The sequence below is a fragment of the Panulirus ornatus genome, chromosome 32 (assembly GCF_036320965.1).
Source record: "Panulirus ornatus isolate Po-2019 chromosome 32, ASM3632096v1, whole genome shotgun sequence".
Lineage (NCBI taxonomy): Eukaryota > Metazoa > Arthropoda > Malacostraca > Decapoda > Palinuridae > Panulirus > Panulirus ornatus.
Window position 1 is genome coordinate 19,030,499 of NC_092255.1, and position 20,430 is coordinate 19,050,928.

General features: G+C 37.4%; 1 protein-coding gene across 3 annotated transcripts in view; it reads left to right on the forward strand.

Moving 5' to 3' along the window:
• Positions 1-17,481, forward strand: part of LOC139759112 (ras GTPase-activating-like protein IQGAP1) — a 424,460-nt gene extending 406,979 nt beyond the window's left edge. For 2 of the 3 annotated variants that reach the window (XM_071681072.1, XM_071681074.1), the window contains exons 26-34: positions 504-666; positions 2,108-2,289; positions 5,234-5,369; positions 6,888-7,005; positions 8,521-8,715; positions 9,609-9,765; positions 10,330-10,454; positions 13,018-13,255; positions 15,308-15,575. In XM_071681072.1, coding sequence (XP_071537173.1) covers positions 504-666; positions 2,108-2,289; positions 5,234-5,369; positions 6,888-7,005; positions 8,521-8,715; positions 9,609-9,765; positions 10,330-10,454; positions 13,018-13,255; positions 15,308-15,427 — 1,434 coding nt within the window. In that variant the 3' untranslated portion in view covers positions 15,428-15,575. Of the gene's footprint in view, positions 1-503; positions 667-2,107; positions 2,290-5,233; positions 5,370-6,887; positions 7,006-8,520; positions 8,716-9,608; positions 9,766-10,329; positions 10,455-13,017; positions 13,256-15,307 lie in introns of all 3 variants that reach the window. The other variant, XM_071681073.1, reaches the window with a different exon arrangement.
• Positions 17,482-20,430: the final 2,949 nt, after the last annotated feature.

Sequence of the window (20,430 nt, forward strand, 5' to 3'; positions counted from 1 at the left end):
CAGAAAGGTATATTAGATACCCTTGTTTTGGCCTGATGTACTGCTGAGTGATGAAGTAGAGAGTGTGGTTGACATCTCCAACAGCTGTAGTAGATAAGAAGTGAGGATGAGAAGAGTTCCTTTCCTTCTGGATTTTTTACTTTTTCATTTACATATTTAGTGTTTATCATCAGAAATGAAAAACTTACCAGCTTATTATTTTTTCATGATTTGACAATCATTTTTTTCCACACACAAAGAAAACATTGGTTTCAACTAGTTTCATTAGCAAATATGGAGACTTTAGTATGTTTTCACAAAGAGAAGGAAATTAGCAAGGTCATATAAAGAATCGATTTTGTTCATAATGAAATTACCTTATAGAGAACTCTCCTTAGAAATGAAATATGCATTGTCCAAAGGATTAAGCTCATGTTAAATTTAAGAAAAGGAATTAGGTATATACTGTGACGTTCTGCAATTCTATTGGAACTTTAACAAAAACAAAGTGAATCCTTTCCCAGGTGGTTGGGAATCTTGTCTATTATCGGTACATCAACTCGGCAATTGTGGCACCTGATGCTTTTGACATAGTAACTGTGTCGCCTGACCAAAAACTGAACAATAACCAGCGCCGAAACCTAGCTAGCATTGCGAAGATTCTGCAGTTTGCTGCCTCAAAGAAAGGTAAGGAAAGTCTTGAGAAAATTGTTTATTCATATGCAGTAGTATATGGAAATTACAATTGTGAAATTAGCATGACGGGTGAAAACAAAGCTTTCACTTTGTGTAGATTTGGCTAGCCCTATACTGCTCCCAGCATGTAGCAGATAAGTTGGTAAAGTTACGTAGGTTTGTAATGTAATGAATATAAGTGGAAATTATTGTGCATTAATTTTGTTTAAGACAGCTAGTATCAGGCAGGCAGGAGAGGTCAGGTCTTTTGCTGATTTTGGAGCTCAACATTTAGGAATAGAGAACTGAATAGTAGGGATGATACTGAAGGCAAAGAGTACCTGTGTAGTGGAAGGTGGGAGTGTGTGGCTGAAAATCTTCCCTTCCTGTATTACTCTTCTAAAGAAGGACCAGAGCAAGGAGCTAAGTGAGAAATTTTCCCTTTAAGCCCCAGTCATCTGTTCTTATTACTATTTCTTTCACAGGGGAAGTGATGAGCATGTATGGAAAAAAAAAGAGGAGGCTTTTTGCCCATTTCTGTACAAGTGCTTGGTGGATGTAGAATCAAGAGATGACTAGCAGCACTAGGTCTTCACCACTGAAAGGCTCAAACAAACCTTGTCTCTACCCTGCTGCACCTCAATACCTCACTTTAGTTCACATTTACTTTCGGCATTCTCCTTTTAAACACACCTACAAACTCTGTCACCGGCCTCTGGAGTTTTCTCTAGAGTTTGACACTAGAGTTGCCCTCCCATCCATTGTATATTGTAAAGGAGTATTCTTGCTGTTGTGCTAACTATCTATGTTTCTAAAGTCCATCTTATTGGAACTCCCTCAGAGTGGTGGCCACAGCACTAGAGTCTCCATAGCTGGTGAACTCCACTGCCACTTCATAGCCTTTAGTGCCTGTTCTTTAACAGGCCAATGGCATAGGGCAACTCATAACACACAGTTTGCCTAGGATTGTACCTAATGTTCTTACTGTCTACTCTATCTAATGCTCTTTCCAATTAATTCTACCTAATGTCCTGCCTAAATGTTCCTACCTACTACTTCTGTTTACTGCTCCTACCATCTTGCCTAAAGGCAGGGCTAGCACATAGTGCTCACCACTGAAAAATCCAGAGTTATGAAGAATGAGCTGTGCGAGTTGAGTGTTGTCAGATGTTATGTATGACAAGGAGAGATTCTATGTTTGTAGACAGAATGCCAGTAGTCCATGTTTTGGTGTGGTAGAAAGAAAAGACATCTGCCTGGGTCAGAGGAGTGCAGCTTGACAACCACTGAAGAGCTGGCTTACTTAGCAGATATCACACTCACCCTCTTGATACTCAGGCAGGAATTACTGGTAAAATACCTTCCTGGGATGCCTATTAATTGATGCGATTCATTGTTACCAGTCCAACTTTTTCTAAAAAAAAAAAAAAAAAAATCTTAATATCATCCTCAGGATTTGGTGATGAAGCCTCTCATCTGAAGTGCCTTAATCCCTTTATTGTGGAGTGCCATGAGAAGTTCAAAGCCTTCTTCCGCCAGTGCTGTGAGGTGGAGGAACCAGAGGCTGTGTACAGTGTTACCCAGTACTCTGAGGCAATGCTTATTGTCAAGCCTACTATCCAGATCACTGTCCAGGTGTGCTATTTCACTCATGATCAATATGATATTCTATATAATGTTTCTATGCCTTTGATAGGGTATTTAGTATAATTATGTAGTAGTCATAATGCATATATTTTGCTTGCTAGGTGAAGCCGAAATTTTATACATGCCATTGAGGCATACATATTTTCTACCTATCTTTACTATTGATTGTTTCCAATTCCATGAAGTGTATCATTTGTGGACTAAGGATGACACCTTCAACTCTGTAGGCTAGAAAAATGGCAAAGACTCCATTAGCTTTAATAGCTTTTCATTTGGTTTTTCATAGGTATCATATGTCTGTTCATCACTAGTCCCAAAGGTTACATCCCAGGAAAATGCCAGGGCTCTTGAGAAAGACACAGATACGTTCCAGGATTTTGGGGTCACCTTAGTACTTTTTTTTTTGTGAGTTCTTGATTTGCTTAAAAGAACATAAAACATTTTTTCTTGAGTTGATAACCTCATTTATTGCAGAAGGTTTCTGATTATATGACATGTGCACTTCAGAAACATAGCTGATACATCAGGAGTCTAGTCCTTGCTGGAAGAGAGGGCGGCATTTTGGTAGACATAGGTTTCATTACATGTGCAATCCAGAGGTTTTTGCTCTATGTAAGGAGTCAAATCTGATGGTAATGACAGCAAAGTCCCTTCTTTGGTAGGTTATGTACATTAAGATTAATCACTGCTGTTGGATTTTTCACTATTGTGTTTTACTTGTGTCTAACCCATGAGAAACAAATATTGTAAACACAAAAAAGAAAATTATGGATGTTACAGAAACTATGCACAACATTAACAGCAGTTGCTTACCAAAGTTTTCCTTGCTAGCGAGCAGTTGCTATCACCAAGGCAGGGAGTACAACTCATCACCATTCATATGTTGTGATAATGACTTAACCTCCCGAAACCCCCCACAACTACTCTGTAATTACCTATTTGTACTGTTTGGGAAATGAGTTCAACACATGGGGGTTGCTTTCACAATTTTTTTTTTTTCTGTGTATCTGTTACCCATACACTATAAGATTACCGGTTTATATCTTGTTTAAAATTTCTTGCTTAATTTCATGTTATGGCCTCTAGTTATTATGTCCTTCCATCCTTCAAAGAACTATTCATTGTTTACTTCATCTGACTGGTTTAAAAACTGAAAAGTTATCAGGTCACCCCTTATTTTTTTTCTTTTCCATCTTGGGCAAATTTAAAGCTTCTGACTTTTCCCTGCAATTCATCCCTTTTGATTCCTTTACAGTCACAGTTGCTCCATTCTGAATCCTTAATGTTGATTCTTTATATTTTTTTTAAGTTTGATGACTAAACTCAAGAAGCTGTTTCCAGTTTTGGCTTAATGTAGGATGTTTGCTGAATATTTCCTTATCCATAAACTTGCATGCTCTTCTAAGGTGAGAATCTGGCAGCAGGTTAGGAACGATGTCAGCTCCCAAGTCTCTGTAACAGATTTCTGGAGTTTATTTCCTGTTAGATGTTATCCATATTGAAGACTTCTTTTGCTCTCTCCTATACTCATGTTGAATTTCATCAGCCTTGTATCAGACCATATTTGGAGTTGATGCAATCATTTTCTCTTTTTACTCTATTATCTTAACATCATCTGCAAGCATATTCATATGAAGTTCAGTCCTTCTGGCAAGTCATATACATGGATCAAGAAAAGCTGTTGTCCCAGAATACAGCCCTGACCTTTCCACTGTTTCTTTCAACCCATTTCATCAAGGTTCCCTTGACATGTATCCTTTGTTCCATTCCATTAAGGTAATCTCTCCATCTTAATAGTCTTCCTTCTTTTCATGCCTGAGGATTCTGCTTCTTTGCCTTCCTCATATGTAGTACAGCATCAAATGCTTTCTGGCAGTTGAGATACAGACAATCCATCCATCCCTTTCTTTTGTCTGAAATAGAGCTAACTTTCATAAAGTCTAAGAGGTTTATTACACATGATTTCCTTTTCCTGAAACAATGCTGTCTCTCACTTTCTGCAGATAAGTTTTCCTTTGCAAGTAATAATCCATTTGGTTATTGTCTTTTCTTGTAATTTACAGACCACACTCATCTTGGAGACCAGTCTATACTTCAGCACATCTAGGTCTTCTTATTTGAAGATGGCTATTACATTTGCCCTTTGCGGTTTCCTTGGAAATCTATCTTTCACTGGCAACATCTTGAACATTTCATGTGTTTGTTTTTGTTTTTTTAGGTGTAACCATACTTCATCTGCATATTTGGAGAAATTTAACTAAGACTATTAGCTTTATGTGGGTCAAAATCCCTTAGTATTTTTTTAGTCCTTTCTGACAATTCAACTGCTTTCCAAAACCTCCCACCCATTTCATCTCTTGTGTAGAAGCTATAGTATCTTCCCATAGAAAAACTTTTAGTTTCTTAAGTCATTCATGACAGCTGCTCCCTTTGAATCCTGTAGGCTTACTAGCTGCTCTTTAACTGACAATTTATTCCCGTATGAGTTTGTGATAAAGTTTTGGAATTTCTCCGGCCTCGTCCACAGTATTTTTTCAAAGTCATCCTTGTTCCTCCTTTCTTATCCTGCTTTATTTGTTCCATGCTGTAGTAGTTTTCTATCAAGTACAGGCTGGCTGGGGTGCGGTTTGTATTTTTTCCCATATCTTATTACTGAAATTCTTTGTTATTTGATGCTGTTATTGAACCACACTCGCTTTTAACTGAAAATTTAAGGGATTAATATCAATGCTGCTATGTGTAAGGGGATGTTCAACTCAATGAAGAGGACATGGTACTCAACTACTGTGGCTGCTGCAGTGTTTTACTGATTTGATATTGGGCATCAGAGATATAGATAGATAGAGATCACCTTATTACTGTAGGATATGGTTTAATGAAAATAAATTGACAGTACTGTTGTTGTGTTACATTGTTTGCTTTTCATGCTTAGGAAATATGTGAAACTCATCAGCTGTTATTAGACCATGAGGAGATACTTGCCCCTGACAGTAATGACCATCTACACATCTTGCTATCAAACCTTGGAGAGCGCCCATCTGTCCATGCCTTGGTAGGAGAAGCAATTGGTAAGATATTGCTTTAATGTGTTTTTTACAAAGTATAGGCTTAATGCATCTTATTGGAATTTGAAGAAAATTAAACCCAGAAGATACATCACAATTCAGTTGTGAATAATTTGGTAAAAGGCTATAAGATTTGTAGAAGTGCTATGGATTAATTCTAGGTGAGTTATTATTAGCTTTGAAGAACTCATTTAAACACTAAGTAAACTTTATTATCTGTGAAATGCTGATTTTTTTTTTTTTTTTTTCTTAGCCCTTTTTCTTCACATTTGTCTGTCCTCTATCACCCATTTTCCGTTTACAGAGAATGGATCACATGCATATGGCCTCTCAGTTTATTCTTACACATCCTCAGCCATTTTTAGTCAATAAAAAAGAACATGCACTTGTTAGTGAAAGGGTTTTAGATATCTTGATTATTATCACTGGAGGAGACTAATGTCTCCTTCCTCACCTCAACCATGTTATACAGAATGGCTCCTTTGTGCCAGATCAGAAATGATTGTACTGATATCTTCATTTGAAATGTGTATTCTTAATGACATTCTCACTGCATCTATCCATCTCTTTTGTAAGTCTACCTCTTTTCTTTGTACTTTCAACTCTGCCACTGTACGTTATACCTCTTTTCTTTGTACTTTCAACTCTGCCACTGTATGTTATGTTCTTGACCAACCTTATCACCTGTTACATATTTTACTTCTCCAAAGGCTCTAGAAACACTGAAGAATGTTTGGACAGAGAGGTGATTGTCTGAGAGGGCAAAAATGGGTATGTTTGAAGGTATAGTAGTTCCAACAACGTTATATAGATGCAAGGCATGGGCTATAATGAGGGTATGTGGATGGGTGGAAATGTTGAAAATTATATGTTCGAGAACAATTGTGGTGTGAGGAAGTTTCATTGAATAAGTAATAAAGGAGTAAGAGAATTAGCCGTGGCTATATAAAGAGTGGGGGCTGAGAAAGCTGAAGAGGGTGTGCTGAAATGGTAAGGATATGTGGAGAGAATGAGTGAGGAGAGGTTAACTTAGAGGGTGAATGTGTCAAGTGAAGGGAACAATGAGAAAGTATAGACCAAATCAGAGATGGAAGGATGGAGGGAAAAAGATTTTGAGTGATCAGGGCCAGAACCTGCAGGAAGGATGAAAAACGTGCATGGGATAGAGTGAATTGGAACAATGTGGTATACAGGGGTTGAAGTGCTGTCAGTGGACTGAAAAAGGGCATTTGAAGCAACCAGAGTTTCTGGAAAGGTTTCTAGGACCTGGTTGTGGATAGGGATCTATGGTTTCATTGCATTACACTTGACAGCTTGAGAGTGGCTCCACTGTGAATACAGTTTTAAACGGTGATTTATTTCCTTTCCTTTTACTTTTCTGCATATCTGCCAGAATCCCTCAGCTTTGTTAGATACCCTTTAACCAGCAGTTTAATCCTGATGAATGTATGGAAAAGTATTGAATTTTCTATTTGTGTATATTCTGGTTAATTTCTTTCACTTGGCCTGTGGTTGCTTCAGAGTCAGGTGCCGGCACGTTGGGGAGGATGGAGGTATGTTTAGCACTAACTAACAAGTTTGACGTGACAGAAGCAACAGAGGATAAAGATGCCAAAGATCCCAACAAGCTCTTTAATAGGTATGTGCTCTAAGTATTCAGGTAGTGAGTATCCATTTATTTAAGTCCACTTTACTAAGTTTTATCTTTTCTATCTTTCATACATGTTTATCATTTTGTTCATTGGCAAGATAACACCAGGAAAAGTTAAAAAATTGCCTTGTTTTCTCACATCCACTGTCATGCTGTCACATATGATGCATCAAAACCAGAGGCACCAATCACAACCATGCTCTGTGTGGTTCCCCCTGATCATTTTGTATGCTTTGGTTCAGCCTGTTAACAGCACAGAATCTCTTGTATACCACGTTGCTCCAATTCACATTATAATTTGTACACCTTGCACCCTCCTGCACATTCGGGTTCCTACCCTTCTAAAAGAATTTCACCCTCTCTGATTTTCCTGTTTTCCTTGTTGCTTCCACTTCAGACATGTGTATCGTTTTAGTCACCCTCTCCTAACCAATCCTTAACATACCTCTGAACCGTTTTAGCACAGCTTCTGCAATACTCTCATACACACCAAATGTACTCTTTCTACTGTACCTTTGTCATACCCCGTCACTTCTTGTATGATCAGCCTTCCTCACGCTACATATTGTTTTCAGGTGTCTCATTTCCAATACATCTAACTTTACATTTTTGTCTAAGGCCCATGCCTTTCACTGACAGGACTACTTTACCATCAGACATACTCCTGTACCCCGTACGGGTAGTGACCTCTCTTAAAACACTTTGCTTAATGCACCAAAGAAATTATTTTATAGAGTTAAACCCAAACCTCCCCTTGATTTGACATTACTGCCCATGTTGCTTAAATCCTTTAATGTAAATGTTGCCCTTCAGCAGCAACAATACTATAAAGGATATCTTAATCAGGAATTAACCAGAAAGTTCAGCAGGATGCATTTATAGAGTACCATGTAAAAATTGTGATAGGCTTTATGTTGGAAAGACTGGTAAGGATCTTCCTGTTAGACTTAAGCAACATAATTATAGTATAAGAACAGGACAAGAATTAAATGCCTTATTTAATCATGTTAAAAATTGTGATCATTGTATTGACTGAAGTAATGCCATCTTGGTTATTAACTCTAACTCTCATACCACAAGAAATATCACTCGGCTCAACATGACAGTTAAATTATCATTATTCCAGTCTATGTGCTTCAGGGCATTACGTATTTGCAGTCTAGAGTTTATTGATGATGAGTTTAAAAAGATATATTCCATTGGATCCAAGTTAAAGTATTCTATATCTTTCATTGATAAATCACTTAAGACTCATTTTGTTTTCGATATTCTTAATACACAAGTCTGTTTTTATCAAAATTTCTATTTGTATACATGATATATTTATAAAGCTTTATTGAACTGTGTGTTGGGCTTAGCATATTACTTTCTGAACTGTAGGACCCAAGTTTGATAGCAGGTTTCTCTCAGCTGGTTACAAAATACTTAAGTCTTTATCAAAAAAATTTATATTTTATCAGGTAAGTAGTAGTTTTTTTATTAACTACTGTAATTTTATTTCAGAACAAAACAGCTCCTTGTTGATGTCATTCGATGTGTTGAAGGTGCTGTGGTTGGAGATCTAGTGGTAGGACCAACATTATTCCCTCAAGAGGAGAAGTATCGAAATATTGTTCATACTCGCAGTCAACAAGAGCACAAAGCTAAACTTAATCATACTGCACTCAACCGTTCTAACTCTTTCCTTGCTGAAGCCAGGTATATTTCAATAAAGTGCCATATATCACTAGAGTTGTATGATGCTAGGACCTAGAAGATTGGATGTAAAGTTTTATAAATTTATAATCTCTCAGAATGGTGGGTCACGTAGCAATTTACGAGCTTCTCATGAACACTATCAGCTTGAGGGTTAACTGATTTCAGTTTCTGCCTGTATTCTTCCATAGCTGGGCAGTGGAAATCATTACTGTCTTACTATTTTTCTGGGCTCCTCAAGTCAGTCCTTTAAGAGGTAGGTTTGCCATTACATGAAGAATGGTTGGCACATTATTCTGAACTTTCAGTAGAGCCAACCATGCTCTCATGTGTAAATGCACTGAAAACCATAGCTCCCTATCCCTTTCCCGCATTAGTGAGGTAGTACCCAAGAACAGAAGAAGAAAAGGCATCATTTGCTCCCAACCATTCTCCAGTTATGTTTAATGCATTGAAATGTAGCCTGAGCTAGGTACCCAAGGTATTGAACAACCCATAGGAGACAGTGAACATCTGGATTGATTGTGGGCCAACTGTTTTACCCAAGATTCAAACCCAGGTGTGCCTGTACAAGAAATATTCATCACCAGTGTTAACCACTGTGCTGCAGATGCCCCTATTATGGACTGTATACTGATGTTTGATTTTAGTAGTAAAAACCACCATAATGTGTTCTATATGAAGATCTTAATATCATTATATCCAGGGGATATTGGAATTATTTGTATCCACAGATCACTCTTCTTAGGCCCAGGAATGAGTCATTCAGGACAGTGCCTATTTTCTTTCTTAGTAAGTTGAAGTACTTCCCATATTTTTATCTTGCTTTCTTTTAAAAGAGATTTTTATATTCATAATTCAGTGGTTTAGAATAATTGAGACGTTGTTACTTGCAGAGTTAGTCTTCATGAGGTAAGGACACGATTGAGTCACAACTTGCGTCGCCTAGAAAATCAAGGCCGTACATCGCGTTCAGACAACTACCAGTCACTTCTCAATGCCATTGCATGTGACATTGTAAACCAAAGACAACACCGAATATCAAGAAAAATGGTAAGAATATACTGTCTTCTATCTATCTGTCTATCTATCTATCTATCTATCTATCTATCTATCTATCTATGTTGTATCTCTGACACCTGCTCCCATTAAGGGGATAGCCACTCCAAGTCTCCACTTATCCATGTCCTTACATGCTTATCTCACATATACCATTCTATGCATTCTTCCCCATTTCTCTCCCTCCATTACTCTTCCACTTTATTTTCCTGTGTCAGAGGTGATCCTCTCACTCCAACCCCTTTAATCGCATTATCATACATTCTTCCTGTAAAGTACCCATCTTGCATTCTTTCCACATGCCCAAAGCACCTCAGAATATTATGTTTCACGTACTCTACCAAACCACCAGTCTTTCCCTTTGCATTCCCTGTCATATCAAATCTCTCATACATCCCCCTCATTACTTCTTCATTTCATCTGGTCATACCAAATGCTCCACTCAAATGATTCATTTCAACAGCATGGATTCTTCCTCAGAAGTCATTGTTGAAACTTGCCAACAAAATTTTTAGTGAATATGAATAGATATTAAATGTTTAATGCGTTCTTTCACAGGATCTTCAGCGATTGTTAGTGACAGCCAGACAACTTGAGGACAAGGAGAAGTTCTATCTGGAAAAGTTGGACTCTTACCATACATACTTGAAGACCTGTTTGTCAAATATTGCTGCTAGAAACAAGTAAGTCGTGTCAGAATACCACAAAGTGGTGTCTGTCTTGGAAACTTTTTGTCATATACATATACTTTTCAAAAAAAGATGCAGGTGAGATATAATTCTCCAGAGCCTCTGGTGGCATTTGCAAGTTTTGTTTTGAGGAACTATATTATTTAACACTTTCATGCATGAGGGGGTGAGTCCTCTCGGTATCCCCAAGGTGAATGAGGGAGCCATCAGATGTATATAAATTGAGAAAATTTTTAATTTCTGATGCTATTTTGATTCCTCCTTCCTCCCTTTGTGTAATGTTTTCCAAAAGAAGCTACAGAAGAAGGAGCCAAGCAAGGAGTTTTTCCTCTAAGGCTTAATCATCTGTTGTTGAGGTTACCTGGTAAACTGGGAAGGAACAATGTGGCCTCAGGAGTGAGAGAAGATTTTTGGACAAATATCCCAGAATCTGGTGTCCGAATTTAGGAGTGCGTGTGTGACAGAAGGAAGTTGAGAGTTGATGTGAATAATAGTAGGGTAATAAGGTTTAGCTGGAGAGAGAAACAGCATGTTTGAAGTGTGTGTTTCAACATGATGAACCTTGAGCAAGTGGCATGTTTTAGATACTTATGAATAGAGCTGTGGATGGAACTGTGGGAACTGAAATGAACCTACATAGATAGGGTGAGGGAGCAAAGGTCCTGGATGCATGGAAGAATATTTGGGGAGATCATTGTATATGAGGACAGTGATGGGATTTTTACTGATATTATAGTACCAGTGGAACTGTATGGATGCAGGTTAAGATGCAGAAGTACAGAAGAGGGTGGGTAAGGTGGAAATGAAATGCCTAAGGTAATAAGTTGTGTGAAGAGGTTGATCAAGTAAGGAATAATACTGTGAGAGAGTGAGTTGTGGCAGTAATCATGATATAGTTTAGAGAACTGTGAAGGATATGCTAAAAATTATGGGCATATGGAAAGGATGAGTGAGGAGAGAATACCTGAGAGTATATATACATCAAAAGTGGGGTGAATAAGGAAGAGGGGGAGATCAAGGTTGAGATGGGTAGATGAAGTGCAAGATGCATTATCAGGGCCTGAACATGTTCGAGGTGTGAGGCATGCATGGGATAGAATTAATTTGAGCGGTGTGACATACAGGACAATTTGCTGTCTGGGCATATGAAGTAATTAGGGGAAACCACAGAAGGGTCTGTGTTCCTTGACTATGGGTAGATGGGTTCTGGTTTCAGTGCATTGACATGGCAACTAGGTAGTAAATGTAAGGAGGTGTGTGTCATTTTTCTGTCTTTTTCTGAAGGTACCTTGGTAATACAGGAAACTGTGACCCATCATGAAAAAACTGTTGTTTATTAACTTTTTTTATCTTAAAACTTTTAAACCACCTGTAGGCATATTAAGTAGTAGGAACACATTAACCAGGGAAATACTACTGCCTAAGTGTCAAAAGAAGTGACAGCACTACAGCGGCTATCAGGTTCTCTCTCCTGGCCCAGGTCACTGTGTCTTGTCTTCATTGCATGGGTTGCTGGACCTCTTTCCACAAACATGAAATTTCCCTTCATCTCTTACATAACTCATGACAACACATACTTTACACAGTTCTTTATACATGGAATGTAAAGTTTATGAAAGCTACACTTGCTGCAAAATTTAAAAACTGTGACATGTAATCTTGTCTCAGGTGATTTGATTGACTGTTGACCTTATACCAACAAATGTATGTATGTCTCAGTTTTACCCCTGATTGCTTCTGACAGAGCTGAGCTGATGTCTCTAGACAGATATATACACATCAAGTTTTATGGCCATGTACTAAGCCTGTGTGTTGGCTGTGACAGTGTGCGATGATTTCTCTCCACATTCAGCCATCCTCCAGCCATGCTAATGAGAGAACATTTTCATGAGTTTTTAGGAAGGACATAAAGCAGCTTTTAGTTAGACTTAGAGAACTGGGCAAAAATTGATCCTAAATTATTTGATGGTGATCTGTCTTCAGATTGTGTGAAGTGATTATATGGGTATTGACTTTCAACATCAAAAAGTGACCAATCAAAGGCAGGAAAAGGTTTTCTAGCAAAAGTGGAAGCATTGCTCCCACTGCCCACTTACTCTTAACAACACCACAGCTGGTAATTTTACAAACATTTAGTCGGCTGTTATGACAGAATTATCATTGAATGACATTGATTCGAGCAAGAAAACATTTATTATGTAAGATAACCCAATATTGAATCGGTAATCAGTATTTTGGTGTTGGTATGATAAATGCTGAAACATGCATAGTAGCAACTCTCTGGATATTCAGGCCTTACCTTCCCACTATATGTTGCTGTTGAAAACTCTTTTACAGTTTATTACAGCAAAAGTATTGGATGGAAAATACTTCAGGATTTTTTTTTCCTTCATACTTTTCTGAATATCTTTGAAATTGTAAGGTTAAATTCATTTTTTAACAACTTGAAAAACATGAATTTTGTCATTTGGAAAAGATAACTTCATGGAACATTAAAGGTTTAATGAAAATATTAGCTTTAGTTTGTGGAGTGATGCTGTACATGATTTAATTTCAGGAATGTGCATCAGATGTCTAGCAAACAGGGTACAGAGAAAGCTAGATCAAAGCAAATGATCAAATATGCTGCCACTAAACTCATGGAAAAGGGTGTCTTGCTTGAGGTTGAAGATCTTCCTGAATCTCAGCAGAAAAATCTCCTTTTTGAAATCACTCCTTTAGCAACTACTGGAATTTTTCATGTCCAGGCCAAATTTATGGGTGTTCCCATGGAAAATGTTGAAATTGATATTCAGGTAAGTGCTGTAATTTGTTTTATATCCAACCTTAGGAAAAAGTTTACCTATTTTTGATCATCAGTGATTGTTATTTTTAGGTTGCCTGTTGTTAAGATTTAGATCTATCTTGGCCATGGTTTGACAAATGAATATGTAACTTCATATGCAAATTTATGTTGATGAGCACCTTAGTATTCCATCAGCAGTAGGTTACTCCATTGCCTGCAACTGGTTTTATGGTCAGAGGTCAAGATTTTGTTAAGGTTTAGGGCCAAGTCTTCTTAGCTATTAATTAACGTATGACAAGTAACTTCAGATCCACAATGATAAGCGCTTCAGCTTCCAACCGAAAGTTTATGCATCAGTGACCTTTCCTCAACCAGGAAATGCTCCAGGGCCCTGTAAGGTGCTGAAACATCACATGAACAATGACTATCAGATGATGGCAATCGCTCAGCAATTCATTTTTCTCTCCTACTTTTCAAAAGAAGGAACAGAGCAAGGAGCCAAGTGAAGATTTTTCTCGAGGGCTCGGTCATCTATTCTCGATGCTACCTACCTCGCTCAGGCAGGAAATGGCAAGCATGTATAATAGCAAGATAAAAATATATTTTTGATATAAAATTTTTTGATGAGTGTATACAAGCTGGTAACAGAGCTGCTTAGTATCTCTTTAAATCCAGTTCTCACTTAATTCTTTTACAGCAAGTGTAATTTGTTCATTATGAGAGTTATGTATTTTAATGCATAGATAAAGTAGTATATTGATGATGTAGTGTTTTTGACTGGTGCTTGTTAGTTTCCCTTTAACTCCAGCTTTTTATTTGCTTCTTCTTTTCATGCCGTGTACAGTTTGTTCACAGTTTTGAGTTTAAAACTTTAAGTTTTTAAAACAGATTAATGATATGGATGATAAGGGATAGAGCAAATAGAGGACATAACATGAAATTGAACAAGAAACTTCATAAAAAAGATGAAGTACTTTTATAGTATAAAAGTGGTGGATGAATGGGATAAAGTGAGTGAGGACCTGGTAAATGCATACATAAATTCATGGAGTTGTAGGTTAGAGAATGTTCAAAAGGTGGGGCCCAACAAATATACAACTCCCTCCCTGTACAGTACAAATAGATAATTACGCATGGTACTGATCAGTCTCTTGCATGTCCCTGATATGTGACATGCTCGAAGGATTAAACTTACGATCTAAACCTTGTTGTAGCTGGTGCCTCAGTTGCTTACATTTTATTCCTGAAGCAATTCCCTTATTTCATCTTCACTGTCTGAAGTTTTGGCCATTGTGTGAGATCTTGATTGGCACCTTTCCCAGTGTGGCAAACCTTACCATTGATTAAGACCTTGTGTTGATAGATACTCAGTAGACCATTTAAGATGCTAAAGAAATCACAGAAAGAGGAAGCACACCAAGGGCTTGAGAGCAATTTTAACACTGAATTATTGATTGATGGTTCCCATATGTGAGAGATGTTAAAGAATATAATTGCATGAGTAGTTACAGATATTACCCTGCAGAAGTGAGACTGTACAGGTTTAGAGGTAAAAGGTCATGCATGACACAGTATTTAAGATTTTGACGATCATTTAAGCATTGGTGTAGACATAAAAGATAGAGGGATGGATTTTGTGTTTTTGAAAGGCCAGAAAGCTTTTGACATTTCCCTCAAGGCTGATCAAAGATTAGAGTTAAGGGCAAACATAAGAGGGGAAACTCCTTCCGTTGATCAAAAATTACTTGAGCAGAAGAAAATAATGGAATGTTATTTGGCCTATTTTCAAACTGGGTAAATGTATCTAGTCGGGTTCTGTATAGCTTAGTTTTAGGCCCACTTTTATTCCTGATTCTCTTATTGATATCTCAGAAGTACCAGATGAGGAGCAGGTGTTATGAACTGTAATGCAGCCATGAAATTTGATTAATTGGTTAAAGCAGAAAACTACAGTTTTCATATATCTTTTTATGCCTGTAGACCATACTAGTAATGATTCATACTTGTATTTCTGTTGGTAATGATTTTCAAGCTGGTTTAAATTTTATTTTTTATTTTACAGGAATTACTCCAGTTGCAGTATGAAGGTGTGAGTGTCAAGAAAATGTTCTCAAAAGTTAAAGTTAATGTTAATCTACTGCTATACCTACTTAATACTAAATTCTATTCCAAAAAGAAGTAGCACCAAAGTTGAAATGAAATTATCATCAGTTACAGTGTAGATTGCTGCATTGGATACCGAAGAGTCAACAGATATGTTCCTATTAATGTGGAAGTTAGGTACCACTCGTTCTTGAAAAGTTTGAGGAAAGAATGGCACTTACTGTATTTATTTTAGTCATATTTTTCATGGGACCACACAGCACCAAGCTGTGATGAATTTAGACAGTGAGGTGTCTTCTTGGTTAAGCTTTATTTTTTACAGTTTTAGGCAAACATTTTAAAGATCTAGTGAATGTTTCACTGGTATAATTAATGGCTTAATTTGTCAGTGAATTTATTTGCAATATTTTCTTCAGTTACTGTCTTTTGTAGTCTATGTTTTCTCTTACTAATTTTAGATTTATTATTTTATATAACATATATATTTTTTCTCAAGTTTAAGAAAAACTCAATTATTTTATCATAAGAAAAATTGCACCACAGCTTCATTTTGCTTTCCTTATTCTGAGGGTTTAATTTAACCCATTAAGTGCTTGTGAGAGAAATAAAGTTGCCTAAGGAGGACAAGCAAAATTTTGTAATGTATCTTTTCATTCATAGTTTACTCCAGAACCCTTCTTTAAAAGGGCCCTAGTTTTACCCAGAACCCCTTTTCTGGGATTCCAGTAGCCGAAGGCTGTGCTGCACTCGGTAGTAGAGACAGGATGGACTCCTTTGAAGTGAGAAGTTTTAAAGAGATGTGCTGTTTTGTCAGCTTACAATAGTACAGCCTTGCCAAATGTGACTTTATGCACTATATTCCCAGTCATCAGTCCTTTTTTAGTACACACTGCACAAGCTGACCTTGCTAATAAGATTGTTTGAACACTGCTATTAGTAATAGTAATGAGTGAGTACCTTACATTCCATACTTACCCAAAAAGAAACTCCAGATGTAACCTCCTGCTACCTGGGAGATATCAAAAGTTAAGAATGTAGAGGGGGGCATGGGAGTGAACTGATTCTTGTTTTCCTATGGCACAGCTTTGATGGCAAACTTGAGAAGCTGGTGATGCTTTGGAAGTTTGTGCAAATTAGGCAACTTGAGAGCAAGAATAAACAAGTCAGATAATGAAGTGCAGGGTGGGGATGGAACAGGATTGTCTGAGAGAAAGTTCGAATGGGAAGGAAGTAGATCGTTTAGGTGCTTAGGAGTGGTCATGGCAACAAATGGACCATAGGGTTGAAGTTAAGCGTAGGTTGCAAAAGGGTGCTTACATCCTAGATGCATCAAGGGTGTGAAAGAGAGAGGTCATTGTCTGTAAGGACAGTGTGAGCCTTGAACTATGAATGCTAGAGAATGGAAGATGGGGACATGAGGAAAATGAAAGGTCTGAGGACAAGGTGGGTTGATTGTATAAGGAATGACAGAATAGGGAAATGTAGTAAGTACAGTTTGATTAAGAGCTAACCTAGATTTGTTGAAATAGTTCAGACATATGAAGATGAGGAAAGACGGGCTAAGAGGATCTACATGTCTTAAGTGGAAGGTCTAAGGGGGAAGTGGAGACTAGAAATTGAAAGGCAGAGTGAAAGATGCTTTAGGATATCAGGAGGATGAAGGGCATAAATGGGAAAGAATGAATTGGATAAATGTGGTACATTGGTATTCATGTACTGATAGGAGGCTGAACCAGGAAAAATTAAGCAGTCACTGTAAACTGTGGAATTGTCTGTGAAGTTTGGCTTTCGATGGTATGATCAGGTTTCAGTGTACTGTAGTGTGAAGTGGATGTGTATGGATAGAGCCATTGTTCTTTTGCCTCTGTATTGGTGGGAGCAGAAGCAGTTATGTGTAATGAAATAATACGCCATATATAAGATGCTGTCTCATAGGTTAATTCAGCTTTTCTTGAAAATGTCAGATTTTTATAATAGCATAATATGTATATATTTTTCATTAATATCCCGTAAGTACAATTATTTTACTCGTAACTTTACATTTTTGTGAATTATTTTGTATATTTTCATGTACTCAGTTCTAGTTAGATTAACTTGATACGTAGGTATGTTAATAAACAAAATAAACATGTACAGAGTTGTTTTCTTAAAAGTTTCCAGATGTGTGTTTGTCAGGTCATTGGATAAGGGTAACTTTGGTCCTATTGTATAAATTCAGTTGATATTGTTGCAAGAATGAGAAAATAAGTGTGTTTGATACGTTTGCTGAAATTTGCTGCACAGATCCTTAAACTTGTCTTGCTTTGCATCAGTCTCTGCAGCCATAAGAATCATGAAAAGATAAATGATTTACTTTGAATTCACAGACACAAATCTCACCAGCACAATTTAATGAGTGTGGAGATGTTCTGTGTTTATCTGTGCATGACGGTTGAAGAATTGGCCTACTTATCTTCCTGCCCCAGTATCCTCTTTTATGGGGTTCCCATAGTAATAGGAAGCCATACATGTGTGTGTGTGTATATATGTATAGTATCCTAACAAGTATAGGCACGTTTGAAGGTATAGCAGTCCTGACTGGCGTATGCATACAAGGCATGGGTTTTAGAAGAGAATGTAGGGAAAAGGGTGATTATGTTGAAATGCTTTAGGATATGTGTGTGAAAAGAGGTTGACATAGAGGATCTGTATTAGACATAGAGGGAACAGGTAGACCAAACTGAAGATGGAAGGAATGAAAAAAGTTGTGTGTGCTCGGGTGCTGGAGGATTTGAAGCGTTCGTGAGATAGATTGAATCGATAGAAAATTAGTATTCTTCAAGTTTTACAGTTGTTGGTAAAGACTAATGCATAGCAGTACTTGATGTACTGAACACGAATGCATACGAAAATTCATAATATAGTGGTCAGTGGCTTTTTATATAGTTAATATCAACAGATCGCTGTTGGTTCATGTAATTGATAGGAATACGCTCTTGAAGTTACTTATTTCGACGATAAACTGAAGAGCATTATATGAAAGTAGAGCTTGGATCGGCTCGAAATCATATCGAACCTTTGCTACTGACGTACGTTTGCTTTACGAAATCAGATAATCAAGGCAGTCATGTAGCTTATTGGTAGTAGGTTTGATAAAAGGGACGTACATGCTCATATTTTCCAATACCGGGACACTTTTAAGTCCTCTAAAGTTCCTGGGGGACAGTGGGACATAAGTTATAGAAAATCGAGACCTAGTCACAATACACATTCTTTTATTTGTCTGCTGGTGCACCGTCTGGTAATAAGGTTGATAATAAAAGAGATATCCCGCTTTTAACTAGAAAATCTAGTTAGTTTTGTGACATGTCAGACACCGACTTACAGTCACTCATAAAAGTTCGCCACTCATTCGTTCCTATGGGCTTGTGCAGTCCCCACCCCTTTCTGGACGGCAAGTCTTATAAGGAAACAACGCACGCACCCATATACACACGGCAGAACTATGACCTTGTTTATGTTATATAGTAAGAAAGGATTATGTTTGTCAATATGACCTCATGCGACGTAGTTAGGGTCACGCAACGGCCTGATGCCTCTGAAAGGTAAACAACCGTTGCCCGGCCCAGTGGCCCCACTGGTTTGTTGCTCTCTATGTCCTTTGGGGGTATTCAGTTAAAAGCCTAAGTCGGCCCTCAGTTAAAAAAAAATAGTTTACTGCAAAAATATTGATAGCTATTTAATTAGAACACCCACCATTGTCTTTAATGACCCAGTCAAACTATAAGCTCTATGGTCAAATTGCTGGTTATGTCTTTTCTACCTGGCCCCTCCTACAACCTGGGACCAAGAGGTCAGACTCCAGAACAATCATAAGTTCTGGTTTGACCCACGTGTTGTTAAGACGAGCGATGACCTCATTGGTGTGTGATATATTTCTTCGATACGTGAAGATCGTTCAAGTGAAAGTATGTACATTAGAAGACAAAGATAATTAACGATACTGTGATCATTAATTGCTATAGTTAAATTCCACTTGGAGAGGAAATAGAGTATACAAATCACTGAAATTTATTGTGAAATTAGTTTATATTTCGTGTATTTAAGAAAGTGAAATGAGTGTAGCAAGTTATATAGAAATATTATGTTACATTTCAGGTGATACAAAAGGACTTAAAAGAGTATATAGAAATATTGTGTTACATTTCAGGTGATACAAAAGGAAATAAAAGAGCAATGATTGTGTTTGTGAACTTGTGTGATCGAGTCTGGCAATGGTGCTGCAAAAACTGAGTACCATATTCAATTTTGCGTTGGCCAAATCTGAGTGGTTAGTGCCATGCACATATTTGTGCTCTTTAGCACTCAAAAACTGTCACTCAGTTTCAACACGTACGTCACTCGTCTGCCAATCTGAGGAGTGAGTCATTTTCTGAAATGGAAATAAAAAAATTTACTGCCAGAATGACCACCAGAAAAAAATAGATTTTTTTTTAGGAAAATTGTGAAATTACTGGAGTATTGTGTTTGGTGAACAACATGGAGAAAATATTGTTGTTTAGAGTGATGATAAAAAAAAAAAACGGCGTGTGTGCAATACAAGCCAAGGAAATGTATCAATTAAAATGTGATTACTTGGAAAATTTAATTAGGTCACGAAGCAGCCAGCGGCGGCAAAGTGTGTACTCTCTTATCAACAAATACTATTCTGACAATTTATATTTGTGATAATTTTGATGTACAAATTGTAAAGGAAATGTATGTGTTGTATGGTACCTCTATATGCATAACTTGAGAGAATTTGAGGAAGAATTGGGCTAAAACAAGGTCATTCTATCCGTCTGTGTCGTAAGGTTCGCTGGAACACACGAATCCGATTCGGGTTTATGGCCGAGAAAAAAATAAATAAGTTCCGTTGTCATCTCTTGGTTTAGCTTTCCACCTAATTTCACTTTGAATAACTCAGCTGCTGAATCCTACCCATAACGTTATTATGCATTTCGTTTTATTTATAAGGAAATTAGATTCATTTAACTTAATGGGAAATCAGAATACTGAATCATGAGACGAATCCGAATCAGGATTTCTGATGAGATTCCACCC